This window comes from Lissotriton vulgaris, chromosome 10 (genome assembly GCF_964263255.1).
Source record: "Lissotriton vulgaris chromosome 10, aLisVul1.2, whole genome shotgun sequence".
Lineage (NCBI taxonomy): Eukaryota > Metazoa > Chordata > Amphibia > Caudata > Salamandridae > Lissotriton > Lissotriton vulgaris.
In genome coordinates, this window is record NC_141698.1 from 703,880,375 (window position 1) to 703,898,864 (window position 18,490).

General features: G+C 47.7%; 1 protein-coding gene across 1 annotated transcript in view; it reads left to right on the forward strand.

Moving 5' to 3' along the window:
* CUL2 (cullin 2) overlaps window positions 1-18,490 on the forward strand; it is a 570,015-nt gene that overhangs the window by 445,019 nt on the left and 106,506 nt on the right. Inside the window, exon 18 of the mRNA XM_086941531.1 lies at window positions 8,710-8,912. Coding sequence (XP_086797657.1) covers window positions 8,710-8,912 — 203 coding nt within the window. The remainder of the gene's footprint in view (window positions 1-8,709; window positions 8,913-18,490) is intronic.

An 18,490-nucleotide genomic window follows, 5' to 3' on the forward strand; every position in this document is an offset into this window, starting at 1 on the left:
TTCCTTGCAGCATTTGTCTTGGAAGGCCGCTTTTCTGGTAGCCATTACATCAGAGCGCAGAGTAAGCGAGATCCAAGCGCTGTGTACCAAAGAGCCTTACACTGTTTTCCACCATAACAGAGTAATCTTGAGGGCACATCTGTCTTTTCTCCCTAAGGTAGTGTCTGATTTTCATATTAATCAGTTCATTTCCCTTCCGTCTTTTTTCCCAAACCCAGCGACCCCGGCTGAGCGGTCGCTGCATTTCTTGGGCCTCAAGAGGGTGCTTAAATTCTACTTCGAGAGTACCAAGGGGATAAGGAAGACGGATCAGTTAATTGTCAAAAGACCCTTACTGTTGCCTCCTAAGGCGTATTCCACAAGAGGGAAAGGGGTCACTATTGCTTTCTTACATGACGTCCCAATGTCAGAGATTTGCAAGCCTGCAACCTGGAGATCGGTTCATACCTTTACAAGGCACTACTGCCTAGAATCTGATTCCAGGGCTAATTCTCAAGTAGGCCAAGCCTCCTTGAGGAATCTGTTTGGATAGTTTTTGCTCTATCCGAGCTTGGTTTTTTCTAAGCTTATTGATCACATTACTGTGTTCTCCTTTGCCCGCAGGGAGATGAGGTGAGGCTTGCTATTCTATTCTAATGTTTGAATATTGATGAGGATCCCCTGGAAGAGAAGGATTAGTTACTTACCTGTAATCCTAGTTCTCTCCCAGGGGTATCCTCATCAAAGTCATAAGCAACCCTCCCGCCTCCCCGGGCAAAGGACTGTTATATTTTGGAGATATTGTTAACCTCTTTGTACCATGGTTTTTTCAATCTCTGCAAAGAACAACTGACCTAACTGTCACCCCTGAGGCATGATGGGAAGCTGGGGGTCAGGGGTGCCTTAAAGGCACGGTGTCAGTTTATTGCTATGCAGCTACAGGTTAGCATTTCAGTCTTTTTAGACTGGGTGTTTGCAATGCAGCCTGGGAGCTTTCTATGCTTTCAGTTATTTATGAGAATTTCTACTGTTTGCTGAGCATTAAAACAGTTTCTAAACAATTTTTGTTGTTGTTTTTCCTGTTTCTAATGCATGTTTTTCATGTATGGTGGAAATTCGTTACAGCATGATTCCGCTCTGGTGTTTGTTAGGCTGCAATTGCTTATGTTTATATATATATATATATATATATATATATATATATATATATATATATATAGATATATATAGATATATATAGATATATATAGATATATAGATATATAGATATATATATAGATATATATATATAGATATATATAGATATATATTACCTACTGGCGGTCGCCAGTAGGTATATATAGTTAGGATTTTTTCTCTATGGGATTTTTGAAAATTCTATGTCTAATAACTTTGGCGTTTGTTATAGATATATATATATGTGGGGCACATATATAATAGTATTTCCGGGGTCCCGCGCATGGGCGGGAATATTGTAATGCTTATGACTTTGATGAGGAGATCCCTGGAAGAGACCTAGGATTACAGGTAAGTAACTAATCCATGCTGCTTTGTCCAGGTTTGCAAGAGGGACAAGGTCCTGAATCGAGCAGGATAACCTACAGTGAGCCATCAGCGCTTCCTCTTCCCCTATTTGTATTACTATTAGGTATTTGTACATCTCCAAATTCAGTCCACCTTGCTTCTTGGGACATTCATTGAGCCAGATGATAACGGCGGTACCAATATTGGTAGAGTACTGAATCGCGCCCTTCCATCTCACAGAAATGATATGTGCCGTAACGGAGAGTAGGTAATAGAGACCGAAAATAAGTGTAATTATTTTTATTTAGAAAAGTTGAATTAACGATGTAACCTGACAAAAATACAATTCTGATGTATCCCTCCCAATTCAAAGATACAAACAACTGACCTAGAATGACTGAGTTTGCTGCTCACTCCATACCCTAAAATATGTCACCACCTGACATACTAGGTACATGCTCACCGTTCCTCCACCACCCGCCCTAAATCTGGAATGTAGGAGTCTGTCACCAGCCTACAAACATGAGCTTACAGCTTGTCATTTGATTCCTTTGTGGGTGTGTGCATACGAATGCATACATGTGTAATCAATGCGTCTTTCTGACCACAAATGCACTCTGCTCACCATTTGCTACAAAGCATGTATGAGCTCAAAGGCCTTTCCCAAAAGCGAGATTGTGCCTTACCAGCAGCCCTAAAAATGTGTGCATCTTCATGTTTTCATTATAAGGTGCATGGACCTCACTAGCTTCATGAATAACAGAGCTTACCAGCTTCTCAGTTGACAGTGTTCCTCATGCTCCACATTGCCAACGACCTCTCTCAAAGAGTGATGAGTTCATAAAATATACACAATATTTTGCATTGTTTAGTACTCTTAGGGAGAGAATGTCCTATGTCTTGATGAAGGGCATGGTCTTTTGGGTTTAAATCTTTTTATTGAAAGCAGCTCATATAAAACCAGCACAAGGGATATGTCAATGGATTAGGGAGCCCCAGCAAGACGTAGGCAGGGAATCGGGGTAGTTCTGTTTGGAAATGATTATCAATGTCATCTATTACATGCGTCCAGTAGGCATGGAGAAGGAGACAGTCCCACAAGAGGTGTAACAGGGTGCCCGTGTGTCCTCAACCCCGCCACCAATTTGGTTATTTACTGCGGTCCATCTCATGTATTCGTTCTGGGGTGTAATAACAATATGTGGATATCTTGGTTAGTGTCTCCGTAAGCCCGGTATGGTATGCAGAGTGGCGTGCTCTATAAGAGATCTGGTCCCATTCTTATGGCTCGGGGTCCTACCTAGTTCACGTTCCCAGCGCTCCCTGCCTGGATTGTAGAGATGTGTTGTTGGTGGTTGCAAAAGGGCATGGTCTTTTGCACTGAGCTCCCAACTGCATGTATATCTGGTATCCATGATTTTTATTTTGGCTCCGGCTTCACTCCATTCTAGCGTGTGTGCAAGGACCTAGGCTTGTCCTGACTATCTAAGAACCAGTACTTCTCCTGATCCACAGAGGTGCTCACCAAGGGTGCAATCATTGTGAGCAGTGGACTATTGTCTGTGTTCTGGACATAGTATGTTAAGTGTCATTCTTTGTTCTTAGTAGAGATCAATATGGTGATCAAACCTTTTTATCTGTGTCACTAGGAGTGAGACCTACTGACCCACTTTTCAAAAGTTCCCCTATTATTTGTATGCCCAGACACTTGTGCTGGCATCCCTTATGTATGTCACGTGCATGTATAAAGCATGCAACACGAGTTGTCACAAACTGTGTATGACTAACTCTGAGCACTGGAGGCCAGTGGATCCATTTTGGATACCCCTGGTCTGCCTTTGCACTAGATGGAGGATGAGGACTGTTTCCGGGCACTGAAAGTGTATTTCCAGCATATTTGTAGCTGGAGGAAGTGAGAAGGGTAGAGACAGAGCTACCTTTAAAAATTCCATGGAGTCTTTTGTTTGCAAGGATCTACTAGTTAATCTTCCGGAGCACTGCCATTTGGTGGATGGCAGTGGTGAGGGCATGTTTCGCTGAGACCGGCCTTTTTGTCTGTTCCTAATTACTTCTTCAGTTGGGCTGGCAACAGACAGCCAAGTACAGAAACCTCACACCTCTTTAATGGTGGTACCACTACACTGGGGTCCCCAAACAGAAGACAAACTGTTGTATTGAATATGAAGTACGAGATATCATGGTAGCAGTTAAGCTTTGGCTTTGTTATACTTATCTGGACGCCATGCACTTGTAGCATTTAGTTACACAGAGCCAAATTGATGAAGCCATGTACGCCCCTGAATCATATCTATGACTTTCAAATGGTTTGATTTTTACCCGCAAAGTGTGTTCAAGTGCAGGATTCACTGAAAAGTCTATGAATACCCAAAAGGTTTGTGGATGTTTGCAAACTTTTGAAAGTCATCATCAAAATACTTTATTCGGTTGCCATAACCATCCAAGTGTACAGTAAAAACATCAAAAATAACATTAAAGTCAATTAATAGAAGTATACAACAGGCATTTTTAAAATGTCAATTCTCAGTTCATTATTCATCACAAAGGGCTTCACTGAGACTAGCCACAGAATAGTACGGTACAGCAAAATGCTGCAGCCAGTACATTTATACTGAATGATCATTGAAAAATATAAAATCGGATGAAACACCTGGCAAAAAATGTATCCTGGCAAACTAAGTAAAGTGTAAAATTCATAAAGTGCAAAAAAATCAAGACATTAACAGATCCCAGCAAGTCCAAAATTGGTGGACAATATGACACAACAAAGTCAAGAAAGTACACAAATTGATAAAAGTGCAAATTTCTACAATATTTGTTAAAACCTAATTTTAAACATTTTAGAATCTTAACCAGCAGTACAAGGTGGTTTTTCAAATAAGCCGGCTGAGTCATACGTTTAGCATCACTGCAACATATAGTTTAGACAGCCTGCTATCTGCAGGTATGACTAAGAGATTTCAGGTTAGATAGGGTGGTTTGATCTTTTATATACCACCAGTTTATAATATCCAGGAATCTTTTTATTTGAATTTGATTCATTAGTTTAACCAAGTGAATGGGGGTAAGGAACACGACCACCGGGAGGGGGGAAAACACCTGTGTCGGCCTGCCTAACTTCAAAATGGGGGCCGGGACTCCCCTAACGAGAGATCACGCAGGTGGCACCCCCGCAGCGGGGGGGGGAGACTGGAGAGAGTCATTGAGGCACCTTGACGGGGCTTAAGACCAGGAACAGATGGCCCAGGCACAGTGAGACAGGCAAACACCCAGCCCATGCCTGACCCTAAGATGGCTGCTATGAGTCATCTCAAGGAGACCCACCATTTCAAGGGCTTAGAAGGTCCTGGGCACATATCAGGGACAACTATATACGGACGCGTCCTTTCCCCGCAGCACACAAAGGGGACCCCAAAGATAAGAGGGGCCCAGCCACAGTGGTCCCTAACACGTTGTGCTATTACTCTTAGAAAAAACGTACATCGGCCAGTTCTCAAACACATCGCCCATCTGGCCTACCCATCAGGATACGGAATCTATGAACCTACCTCTGACCGTGGAGTCCTAGCTTTTTGACCGATGCCCGGTGGACCTACTTGGTAGCTAAAGATGGGCTGTGGACTACCCCTTCAGCCGTCACCTACCCAGCCGGTCTTTGGACAGAACTTACTTTGTTTCTCCGTTGTATTCTCCCTCCTACCCCTTTACTCCACCCCCTTTCACCTTTATGCTCCATTTATCTCTCCTCCTTGCTCTTTAATTGTTTTCCAGTTGAAACCTAGCTGTTTGGCTGATGCCCGGTGGAGCTACCCAATAGCTAAAGAGGAGATGGACTGTGTATTCCCCCCCCCCCCCTCCTCTGGTGTCACCTACCCAGCCACATTTTGGGCAGACTCTTCTTCGTCTCTCTATCCGATCTACCTCCTACCCCTTTACCCCACCCCTTACACTTGTAAGCTCCATTTATTCAATTTTCTACTCTCTTGAAATGTTTTTCTAGTAACCTATGTAACGTGTAACTGATGTAATTTTGTAATTTCTGTGGAACCTTATGTAAAGCGCTCGGATACCTCCGGGTCTAGCCAGCACTATATAAAACTCTAAAAATAAAATTAAAAAAATAAAAATGTAGTTAGATCAGGAATTTTACTTGTTTATTGCAGACATTAAACAGAAACCTAGAACACAATTGGGCCAGAAATATCAGTTTTTTAAAATTCACTAGGCAGCTGTATAACAGGTGATACCCAGGTTCAAGCACACCAGGCATAGCACTTTGGGCGTGAGCTGCGATACTCCGAGCTGAACAAAATGTGTTCCTCTGTTTCAAGGGCTGAATCGCAGGCTGGACCCATGTCGGAAGCCTGTTTTTTTCCCACTTTCTTGTAAATGCCTTCAAGGGCACACTACCTAATTGGAACCTTGCGTTTAAACTTTTTGTGAGGGGTGGTATAATGGTATTCATTAATATTTCAACGTGCGGGCTTGGCATAAAATAAGTAAACTGTTTTGTCAACTGCCCATAGGTCGCCTTGTGGCTTGTTGGTCATTTACGCAGGCCTAATATGTTGATTTCAGAAGAGCAATCTCTGCCTTACATGTTTTTCCAGAATCCTCCTATATTAGTTTTTCCAGGATCCTCCCATAATTTGAGTAAACCTAGCTTCTTGAAACAGCTAAAAATAAACCGCAGCCAAGGACCCTTCATAGCACTGCCCGTTTTCATCCAATCCCCTAAGGAGTCCCTATATTCTAGTAACTCTGGTGTTGACCAAATGCGAATCCAGTATGTTAATGGTTTCAATTGTGCCACATCCAAAATACTTTTTGCTCTTAGATCAAGGCAAAGTGGGATAAGAGGGGTGCTGATCATGACTGAGATAAGTGATCTTATAAAATTATTCTCCGCTACGGCCAGCTTCTGGGTGTCAGTATAACCCCAAACTTTAGCTCCCAAAAATGCAGTACTTTGAGCTTTGTGTGACTGCAGCAAATGATGGACGGAATGCTGAATGATTCAAACATTCTCCCCCAGTCAAGAGATCTGGGTTAAATCCATAGTTCTTTTGCCCACTACGCCACCGCAGTTTGGACCCAGCCATATGCAAATCAGTCTTGACCCTCTGCCTCATGGAAACAGTCTAGACCGAACTGCCAAGCCTGGTCCTCCCTGGACCGGAAACAAGCATACTGGGAACGCTTGCGGGGTATGTCACCCTTCATCAGCCAGGCTAGCTTGAATCCAATGGCACAGTAAGCAAGGGACCCACGTCACCCCTATGGCAGACACTTCAGTCTTTAGGGCAGGGTGCTTGGTTACAAGTGTGAGGGTGCCCCTATGAGCTGGACACCTCTACAAACCCTGAAGTCGATTCTCTAGGCTTTGTAAGTTCGGTCAGCGATTTTAAGGTATAAAGCAGATATCATTCATTATGAGGTGTCCTACTATATAGTGGCTAAACAAAACCTGGTCATGTTTGTTATCAAACATGTTGAAATCATACCCCATCACCGATTCCGGTGCTGGGAGTATAGTCTTATGTACTGGGGGCTGCTCCCTAGGGGACAACTCTGTACTCCCAGTAACAGCCTTTCAGGGTCTAGTGCTGCGGCCTACCACAGACACGATTCTGCCCTCCTGGAGCTGAGCTCAAGCAGGGTAAGGTAGAACAATAGGTTTCCTGTCACAGGGAGGTGTGACCACCTCCCAGAAAGGGCTTAGTGTATAGGGCTGGGGTGGGGGCACTTTCCAGCGCCACTGGACTGCTTTGAAGGGCACATTTGGTACCCTCCATGCATACTCCAGATTGAGCCAGTCAGGAACGATGGTTCCTCCTCTGGCACAAAACTGGACAAACGACTTGGGAGTAACTTCCCCTCTGTCCAGCCCCTCCTCTTGGAATTACCCCAGAGTTGTTCCAACCCTTCCCTAGGGTACTTAAGGGCTCCCCTGTGGGTGGGTCTTTAGATTCTTCATGGAGCAAGACTCACCTCTGAAACCAAGACACTCTTTGACCCTCTGGACACTTGGACTTTGACTGGAACTGAGAATGCATCAAGGAAGATTCCTGCTGCTCCTGGTCTCGCTGTTCTACAAGTCTTCTGCGTTGTTTGTGTCTATGCTTCATCGAGGTTGTCCAGAAGGCCTGTGGGCATCAAGGACATCCGAAGTAATCTGCCGGAGAGTGAAGGAATCACTTCCCTGCATCTGCAGGCACCACAATGAAGCTGACCAGACTTCCTGAGGCCCAGCAACACAGCTGGTGGTCCTGCAGCTCTTTAGAGGCCTGACCTGTCTTCTCAGGACTGTACCCCTCACCTGAGCCGCTGGGACCAAACTCCTGTGCACCGCATCAACTTGGCCTTGTCAAGGCATTTTGGCTCTGCTCTCCAGAGATCTTCAGGGTAAAGAAGCTCCAGCCTCCAGTATCTCTTCCTGCCAAGAACAGTGTCCTTTCCGCATCTTCTACTCTGTAGGCCTCCATCTTTGGTGAGCTGCTCGAGGTCCTCTTGCGACTTCTGTGCCTTCGGTCTGTGAGTCCTCTTGAGGATCTTCCTTTGCTTCAATGGGCTCCCCTGCTTGCTCGGGCCAGGTCTGACTCTCCTGCATTTGGTGAGTCCCTTGGACCTTGCTGGTCCCAACAACAGCATCTCTTCGTTTTCCACTCCAGTTGCAGCTACCAAGGCTTGTTGGTGCTCCCTCCAGACATCGACCACCTGGACACTGACATTCTACGTGGGACAGCTCATGCACGGCTCCTGGTCTTCCTCAGCGTCGCCTTGTCCTCAGAGTTGTATTGACAGGGTCACCGTTGTCTCTTCTGAACCTCTCAACATCAGTGGACATTGTGCTTCAATGCCTCCTAGTCACCTCCGAGTGGCATAGACTCTGTCCCCTCTGCTTGCAGGTTCTTCTCTTCATGAACCTACCCTTGGATTTCAATGGACTCCTTCACAGGCTTCTCCAAAGGCATAATCCTCCTGTCTCTAAGACATTGGCCTTAATATAAATGTTTTCCCGCTGTTGTACATGGATACCTGGTATTACATTTCACGAACCTCAGCAAAATAATTCTGTTTTTGATGGTGTAGCCCTTATTCAAATCTTAATTTTAATGTAAGATGATTAGAAAAAAGTATATCTTTACTTTGTGTTTTATGCTATCCTAATTATTTTTTCCCCACTAGGTGAAGTCAAAATGAATTATCTAAGTAAACCATATGTTGCTATGGTTACGACATACCAAATGGCAGTCCTGCTCGCCTTCAACAACAGCGAAATAGTAAATTACAGAGAACTTCAGGACAGCACGCAGATGAATGAGAAAGAACTGACAAAAACGATAAAATCATTATTGGATGTCAAAATGATCAATCACGATACAGAGAAGGTGTGTAATATTTTAATATTGTAATTCCTTTTAGTATCCTATACAAGATAGTCAGTGGGCATAAAGAGGAAATAGCTCTATCACCTCCCACTCTGCTACAAAGGATAGCTGATAGTGTTCACCAAGATCTGAAAGAAACACGGTAGTGTTAGATTCCTTACCTTTGAATATCCCCAGGCATCAAACTGGATCCGGAAAGTTTTCATTAGCAGTACCCTGGCGCGTCGGTAGGCTTCGTCTGCGGCTCAGCGTCTGTCGTCGGCGTTTTGATCGCCGGGATGACGTCGTTGGAGTACTTAGACGCCGCCCTCGTGCGCTGACGTCAGTTCTTCTTTTTTCCGCGCCAGCAAGCGCAGATCCGGGAAGAGCAGTACTCTTTGTCATTTTTTGACTAACTTTTTAATCTATTTTGGATCTCTTTTTCGAGTCGACTTCGACTCCTGGTGCCCTAGGGATGCCTGGCTTCAATCTGTGCGACCCCTGTCACCGCCTGATGTCGGTGACCGACCCTCACCATCGGTGTCTCTACTGCCTCGAGCCGACCACGACGACAAGTCTTGCCCCGACTGCCGGGCCTTGACATCGAAAGCTAGGCGGGAGTGGTCCCACAAGCTACTCGAGATCCGGCAGTTGGCTCCGCGCCGCTCGAGGTCCCGGTCGAGGAGGAAGTCGAGGGACCAGTCAAGGAGCCGCAGTCATCGCTCGACGAGTCACTGTCATCACTCGTCGGGCTCCAAGTCCTCCGGTAAGTCGAGGCACTTTAAGAAGAAGTCGAAGATGCGTTATCGCTCTTCTGACTCCCCTCGCGCGACGCGTCCAAGGGTTCGGGCGACACCACCCACGCGGCTCCATCGGAGCCCCCAGCGCCGCCTCCAGGCCCATACCCTGCTGTCCCTGGCCTGCGAGCAACGCCGGAGGAGATTCGTGACTTCCTCATTGCCATGAGGACTCCCTTCCCTCCGTTGAGGCCTGCTGGCGCGCCTTCGGGCCCCGCAGGTCCGACTGGGGGCCTCGGCGGACCGGTGGCTCGGGTGCCGTCGGTTGCTTCAGCCCCGGCGCCGTCTGCGACTTCGGTCCCGACACCGATGGCCCCCATGGGATCCGTGCCCGGATCCCGGTCGACCCCGGTTCACCTTATAATAATAATCCACATTTTGTAAAGTGCGCTATCACCCGTAAGGGTCTCTTGGCGCTGGGGGCCGTCTGGAAGTTTAAGCAAGCTATTGCCCAGAGTCACATGGTGCTGGGCTAATCTGCCACCGGTGCTGGGGATCGCACCGTGATCCCCAGATTCCAGAGTCAGTCGCCCTAGCCTCTGCGCCACACCTCTTCCCGACTCCTCCGCTGGCGCGGTCCCCATTGGTGTCGCTCCCGGAGCCATCCTCTGACTAAGTCGACCTCGGTTGCAGCCCCGGTCCGGGTCCGGCGTCGATACGGAGCCGTCTCCGGCGTCGATGGGTGAGGCCTTCACCTACGACCCGGCTCCGTCATTCCAGTCTGTATACCAGGACACTGATGAAGGGGAGGACTGGGAGGGGTCTGAGGACCCTCTGGCACAACAGTGCCAGATGAGCCAGGACTGGGAAGATGAGCTAGGGGAGGCCAGTGGTTTGAAAACTTCGCCTGACAATGGATTCATCTCTCCTCCCTATTTGGCTACGAAGGAGAGTGCTACCTATGGTGTGGTGTTGCGCGGGGCAGCCAAGGCCTTGGCTCTTGAGCTCCCTGCTGCGGTCGTGAGGACTAATCCCCTCACTGAAGTGCTTCAACCGCCAGTAAGCTCTTTGGAGCCTCTGCTGCTGTTCAATGAGGCACTCACGGACGTTCTGATGGGCACCTGGTCCAAGCCCTCCACAGTGCCCCCTGTGGATCGGAACGTGGCCCGATGCCACCGGGCGACCATATCTTTCTGTCTGTACACCCAACCCCCGAGAGCCTGGTGATCCAGGCATCTACGTCCCAGACCGCATTCCCGACCGCTCCCTCGGATCGGGAATCCAAAAGGTTTAATCAGTTTGGCAAAAAACTGTTCCCCTCACTGAGTTTGGGGTTGCGGTCTATCGACACCGCTTGCCTTTTGGGCCGTTCTACCCACTCCTTGTGGGACACGGTTGCGAACGTGTTGCCCCGGTGCCCGGAGGAGGCCCGGGACTGGCTCACCCAAGCCCTTGCGGAGGGGCGGGATGCGGCACCTAATTCTATCAGGTGTGGACTGGATACCACGGACTCGCTGGGAAGGGTGATTTCCACGACGGTGGTGGTTCGCCGCCACTCCTGGCTGAGGTCCGTCAATTTCTCGGGCGCTGTCCAGTCCACCCCCATGGACATGCCCTTCGATGGCCGTTGCCTCTTTGGCGACAAAGCAGACAGTGCGCTTGAGTGTTTCAAGGACTACGGGCAAGTCCTTGGGCCTGTTTGGCCAGCCCCAGCTAACTTCTGCTTTTTGCCCCTTTCGTGGCCAAGGAAGGGGCACCCCCACACGTCCTGCAAGCCACAGGCCGCAGAACCAGTGGTAACCGCCGTGGCGGTGCCGGGGGACAACGGCAAGGCCAGTCCACATCCGCTCCTGCAGTATCTGCCTCAAAGCCTTTCTAGTCCGAGCTTTCAGGCCCATTCAACGCCAACGGGAGGCACGGTCCGTCATCAACTTCTCCACTGGCGCTCCGTCACATCGGACAGGTGGGTGATGCGAATCGTCCGAAGGGGCTACTCCCTCCCCTTCGAGGTGACCCCTCCAGCCATGCCACTGCAGTGCCACCGCATGTTGAAGGATTACTTGCAACTTCTGCAGGAGGAAGTTATGGTCCTCTTGGCCAAGGGGGCCATCGAGTGCGCACCTGGCCCAGAAGTAGGACGTGGTTGCTATTCCCACTACTTTCTGGTACCCCAGAAGGTCAAAGGAGGCCTACGCCCTATCTTGGGCCTATGGAGCGTCAACGACTTCCTCCGGAAATAGAAGTTCAAGATGCTGGCTTTGGCTCAGGTCCTAGCTGCCCTGGACCCTGGAGAACGAATGGTAGCGTTGGACTTGCAGGACGCATATTTCCACATCCCCGTCCTGCCGGCAGACCGGCGATACCTGCGGTTCACTGAAGGCCACAAGCACTTTCAGTTTACCGTGCTCCCCTTCGGCCTTACCAGCGTCCCTCGGGTGTTCACGAAAGTGATGGCGGTGGTCGCAGCTCATCTGCGCAGATCAGGGGTTTCAGTCTTCCCCTATCTCGACAATTGGTTGTTGAAGGTGGGCTAGCCCACCTTCAGCCGACCTCCTGCACTCGCCATCAACATGCCGAAGTCACACCTGTGCCCCTCTCAGAAGCTCCTTATCAGAGCGGTTCTGGATTCGGCGCAGTTTAGTTTTTTTCGCCCGAACTGCGGCTTCGGTATATTCATTCTCTGATTCCGATCTTTCAGCCTTTATCCCGAGTTTCGGTCATATTGACCCTGCGGCTCCTGGGGCTGATGGCCTGTTGCATCACGCCAGGTGGGACCTGAAGTTTCAATGGGCACAGCAGCAGGGCAACCTGTCTGACCACATCCTGATCTCGGAGGGCACTGCGAGTCAGTTGCAGTGGTGGCTCACGAACCGCGATTGGGTCAGGGCAGATCCCTCTCTCTACCCCAACCGGAGCACGTAGTAGTGATGGATGCGTCCCTCCTGGGATGGGGGGGCCACATGGGAGAGCGAAGATCAGAGGCCTCTGGTCTCCGGCGGAGTCCCGGCTCCATATCAACCTTCTGGAGTTGCGGGCGATCCGACTTGCACTGAAGGGATTCCTTCCCTCTGTCTGGGGAAGTGTAGTGCAGGTGTTCACGGACAACACCACCGCCATGTGGTACTGCAACAAACAGGGACCCTTGTCAGGAGGATCTGCGTCTCTGGACATGGCTGGAACACCAGGGCGTCACCCTGGTGGTTCAACACCTGGCAGGTTCCCTGAACGCCAGGGCGGACAAACTCAGCCGCCTGTGCATGATGGATAACGAATGGCGTCTGAACTCGGACGTGGCGCAAGGTCTCTTTCAGCAGTGGGGAGAGCCTTGGTTAGATCTATTTACCACCGAAGAGAACGTGCAATGTCGTCAGTTCTGCACGTTGGACTTGCCAAGGCGGCACTCGCTCGGCGACGCTTTTCGTTGCGAGTGGAGCTGCGGTCTGTTATACGCATTTCCGCCTATACCACTTCTACCCAGAGTGCTGAAGAAGATCAAGCAAGACCGGGCCCAAATCATCCTTGTGGCACCGGACTGGGCACGAAGATACTGGTATCCCGAGCTACTCAACGTGTCAGTTGATCCCCCGATTCGTCTGCCTCTTCAGGAGGACCTTCTGTCGCAGCAGCAGGGGACAGTTCTCCACCCAAACCTGTCCATTCTCCACCTACTTGCGAGGAGATTGAGCGGCAGCAGTTGAGGCCATTTGACTTGCTTCCTGAAGTCTGTGATGTGATTCTGGCAGCCAGGCGTCCCTCCACAAAAAACGGTATACGCCTGCAGGTGGAGCAAATTTGTGGCATGGTGCACAGCAAAGGCTGTGGATGCACTCTCTGCCCTCTTTCAGAGGTTCTCCTCTTCCTTCTTTCTCTTGCCCAGCAGGGCTCTGCTCTGGGCACTATCAAGGGCTACCTCTCTGCCATTTCAGCCATCTTAAGGCTTCCTGATCAGCCTTCCCCTTTCAAGTCCCCTGTTGTAAATAGATTCTTGAAAGGCATCACACACATGTTCCCTTCGTGATGCCTCAGTGGGACTTGAATCTTGTACTAATGTATCTGATGTGCGCTCCCTTTGAGCCACTTCATAACTGTCCTCTTCGTCTTCTGACTCTTAAAACTGCATTCCTGGTTGCTATATCTCTGCCAGGAGAGGGAGTGAGCTCCGGGCTCTATCTTCTAAACCTCCTTTCTTCTCTGTCCATCCGGACAAGGTTGTTCTGAGGACTCGTCCTTCTTTCCTGCCCAAGGTGGTCACACCCTTTCATATTGGGCAGTCCATCACCTTGCCCACCTTCTTTCCGCATCCCTCGATAGAGGAACAGGCTCCACCGTCTGGACCCAAAACGTGCGCTCTCCTTCTATCTAGATCGCACACGCCAGCTCCGGGTGGACGACTAGCTCTTTGTTGGTTACGTTGGCGGTGCACAAGCGGACCATCTCTCAGTGGGTCGTCTTGTGCATCAATATTTGCTACTCTTTGGCGAAAAAGGAGCCTCCTGTGAAGGTGCGCGACCATTTCACTCTGGCCACGCTGGCTAGTACTGCCCTGGGTCGGGGAGTCTCCTTGCAGGACATCAGTCAGGCAGCTACGTGGGCCTCGCTGCACACGTTTGCTAGGCTCTACTGTCTGGACAGCCAAGTCCGGAGAGATGGCTTCTTCGGCCGTTCCGTTCTCCAGGACTTTCTGGTGTGACCTTGGTTCGCAGACCCACCACCGGGGTTGGTATTGCTGGGGTATCTATTCTAAGGTAAGGAATCTAACACTTCTTTCAGATGCACAAGTTACTTACCTTCTGTAAGGAACATTAGTTAGTGTTAGATTCCTTACCGCCCCACCCAACCTCCCCGTTCTGCGAACCGATATCTAGGGTTAAGGACATCCCTTTTAGGGCCCTATTTTCATGGCACCAGTGTCAGTTTCTATAATGGCTCTGCGTTTCTGGCACGGAAAGCTGTGTACAGAACTGATGTAAGCGCGCGAGGGCGAGTTCTAAGTACGACGACGGACGCGGAGTCGCAGACGACGCCTACCGACGCGCAAGGGTACTGCTGACGAAAACTTTACGGATCCAGTCTGATGCCTGGGGATATTCTAAAGTAAGGAATCTAACACTAACTAATGTTTCTTTCAGAAATATCGTTACCGAAGGTAAGTAACTTGTGCGTCATACCTAGTACTAGATGTGCTTGTTTCAGATTTTCTCCCTTTTTCTAGGCTATGTAGCAGACAGAACACTGGTGAGATAGATTCACGACTACGCAGATTTGTTATGTAGCGTGCTGATATTTAATAGCACTCACCGCAGGCTTCGAAGCAGGGTGTTGGCCACCGTCACTCATTCTTTTACAAATTAAGCACTGTTCATGCATGACGTTGAATGTTTTTCAGAGGCTATTCAACCTTGCTCTCAGTATGCGTTCTGTGCAGAAAAATACTTCCACAAATATTTGTTCTGTGTAAGTGAGTCATGTGATAAAGGACAAGGTGTAATGGGGTGCAATTTTTTTGAAGGCTGTAGTTATGTTGGCTGTTATTTTCTTCAATAGTTACATTTTCCTTTGTTGGTGCAGCTTTCCCTGAATTTGGGTTAATTTTCCTTGTGCTCCAGAGGGAAAATGTGATGGGTTTGCGTTTCCGGAATGAGTTGGAATTTAAACCTGTTTCTCCACATCGCATTGATTTTGGAAGGGTAATGCTGAATTAAAGATCACTCCAGAGATGTGCACTGTGGTTACAGAGGCTGTTACAGTGTTGGAACATATGATCGCTGATAAGACCCAGTAGGAATGATCAGGTGACAAAGATCTCTGTTTTAGCTCTGTTGAAGCACTGGAGGCTTTAATGCATCCATCCTTAAATGTAGTATAGTTATGCTGAGATGTTAAATTGGTGTTGTGACACACATGCCTTTTCTCATAATTGTAAACTGAAAAGATTAAAGAGTAGTGCAAATAACTTGTGTCCGGCACATTAGATCTTTTTATCTCCTTCAAATTAACTCATTTGACTTTTGGGTACTTTTTAAAGGAAGTATTAGATCAGGTTCAGTGGGTTACTGGTTATCTCTGTATAGGTTTTATGTATTCAGAGGATTGTAGCTGGATGGCCTAACACAAGTTGATAGATCAAGGAGAACCATAACTTTGCCAGAATACTACGCTGGTTGATTAAAATGCCTTCCCTGTAATTTGGTGATTCAAGCTTCTTTGAAGGCCTTGGACAACTAACCATGTACTAGGAAACAATCAGTGACCGATGTTAGGTTGGAGGCAGGGTGATGATGTGGTGTTATGGAGATGGTTTTGAGTTTAGTAAAACAAAAATGTGTTTTTACGTTGGCATTATGGGTGTGTATGAAAAGGTTTCGTATTACAATTGCTCCTGTAAACTGTTTTTATTGAAACCAAGGTAGCCAGTACATTGGAACTTATACAATACACTTCATAGATTTTTTTTTCCTGATGCAGATTATAGCATTAGCGAACAATCGTGTAGAAGGCACAAACTTGCAAGGGTTATTTCCAGGTGGGTTAAAGGTACAGGAAATGTCCCTCTGACACATTCCCCACGGTGTGAGTTTCGGACCAGGGGTGTGTTCTCAGGTCTCCTTCCCATGCCTCGGACTCAATCCAGTGTGTGGCTGTTTTCCTCGTCCTTATTTACTATTTCCTAACTGTAGTGTCTCAACAATGGGGCCCAGATCCTAGTGAACTTTTTGGAGCAGCCCATGGCTTTATATGTCACCCTTTCTGCAACCATGTAAAGGTCCATACCCGCCCTCCATTCTGTGAGTGTAGGGAGATCAGGGGCGCCCCAGTGTCTAGCAATGTCTCTCTTAGCCACCAAGTTAAAAAAGAAAGGCTCCCTTTGAATAGGACACAAATTAAAGCATACAGGGTACTATCACACTGACCTTTCATACACACTCTAATGGCACGAGATTTGAAGCACTTCTAAATCCACCACTTGATAATAAAATTATTTATCTATTTTATTTCTTCAAAATGTATTACATGTTACACATCAATTACATAGATCATACCAGTTTCAGTACATTAAAAACAATTGAGAAAAAGGAGAAACTATAAAGACAATTGACTGTGTTTTTTACTATGTTAATTAAGCTAGACTTGTAGACAGCATAGAGCATGGGTCTAAATTTTCTGTCTCTAACTTCGTGCTGACTCTTGCTCAATTTAACACCACTATCTGTATGGGCGTCAACGAGATTCTGTGGTAAATTCACAATCCTACCACCTTCTTCAGGGCGTTAACTTTCTTTCTCCTTGTATATTAAAATAAATTCAATCGGAAATTGGTGCCAACCACACTGAGTGTTGAGGTTGGAAGTTATTTGGATTAAGAGTTAGATTTTTGGTAATCCACATGGAGTCTTTAAAAATGTTTGGCTTCTAGATGATCAATAATGGCTAATGAGCCGAGTTAGAACCTTCAATATAGGGCCCTTTCTTGTGGTCCCTCAAGATGATTACTGGATGTATATCTCAGTCAAATATAATGCTCATCTACCGGTTTCCAAAGCGGATGTCAAAATTCTCCGTACCTTATGAACCATAAGCAGTGGGGTAATTTACTCGTGGATGCGTTAGTTCTACGCGATGTTATATACAAATTCCAATGTGGCGTCTCTCCCTTATTTGAAGGCCAATATACTTGCGCTACTAAATTTGCACTGCCAAAGGCGGAATCCGCACTCTTAGCCACCACCAGTCCTAGGTTGCATAATTGGAGTTTGCTTCGAGGTAAGTCAATCTCTGTAGAGACCCCAGCAGTGCATGTTTGACCTCTCTGTGCAGTCTGACCCCCAATATCGCACTCAGTTCACCCAATGTCTGGTCCCAGTAGATTTCTATATGAGGACATTCCCATAATGCATGTATGTACGTACCACATTCGGTTTTACATCTCGTACAAATGCGTGTGTCTGCTCTCCCCATAGCATGGAGATGCGCCCTGTCAAAGTATATTCTATGCAGGATTTTATACTTAATTGTGACTTCCTCAGGTGCATCGGGGCCTCTTCCCAGTTGATATCTAGTAACTTTCTTGTTGTGACTTCCCATCTGGATCTAAGGGCCCCAACATATCTGGGATATTATTAATTAGTGTTTTATAGGTCCAAGAGACAGCTTTGTCGAAAATCTTTTCCTGCAGTAATCTGCCTTCAAGCGGAGCAAACTCAGGAAGCACTGTGGGGTCTATCGCCTCAGCTTTTCAAGCATATTGTGGCTGCAGTTATTTAAATCTTTGGGAGCTGCTTAGTTGGAACTCTGCTTGGAGTGCCTCGAAGGAGACCAGGGTCTCTCCATTGATTACGTCACCCTGTCTGGAGATTGCTGCTGTGTCCCACCGTTTAAATCCCTGTAGCCTATGTAGTCTCGTGCTCGTGTTTCTTTTGTCCCATTTTGTTTTGTGTTTGGACCCTTTCCAAGCCTCTACCACCCTCTGAGTGGCCGGCAGTAGTCTATTGGTTCCCTTGCCCCCATTTAGATAGAGCAACTGTGAGCGATTTTGAAATTGGAGCCTTTCCAAGGAGTGATCCCCGGGCATGTGTCCCCATTCAGAAATAACTATCAGGTGGGCTGCGCGATAATTGGATTGTATGTCTGGTAAGGCTCTCTCTCCGTTGTATTGATAACGTTGCAGTGTGGGTAGTGCTATTCACGGGTAGTGACCGTCCCATAGGAGTGTGGGTAATTCCACATTGATGGCAGTGAAGATTGCTTCTGGAATTCGACAATATATGTTTTGTAGCACGTGTAATAATTTCGGGAGTATTATCATTTTGCAATGGCGGCTCTTCCTAGACGTGTCAGAGGTAGCCATCTCCATCGCACCACATC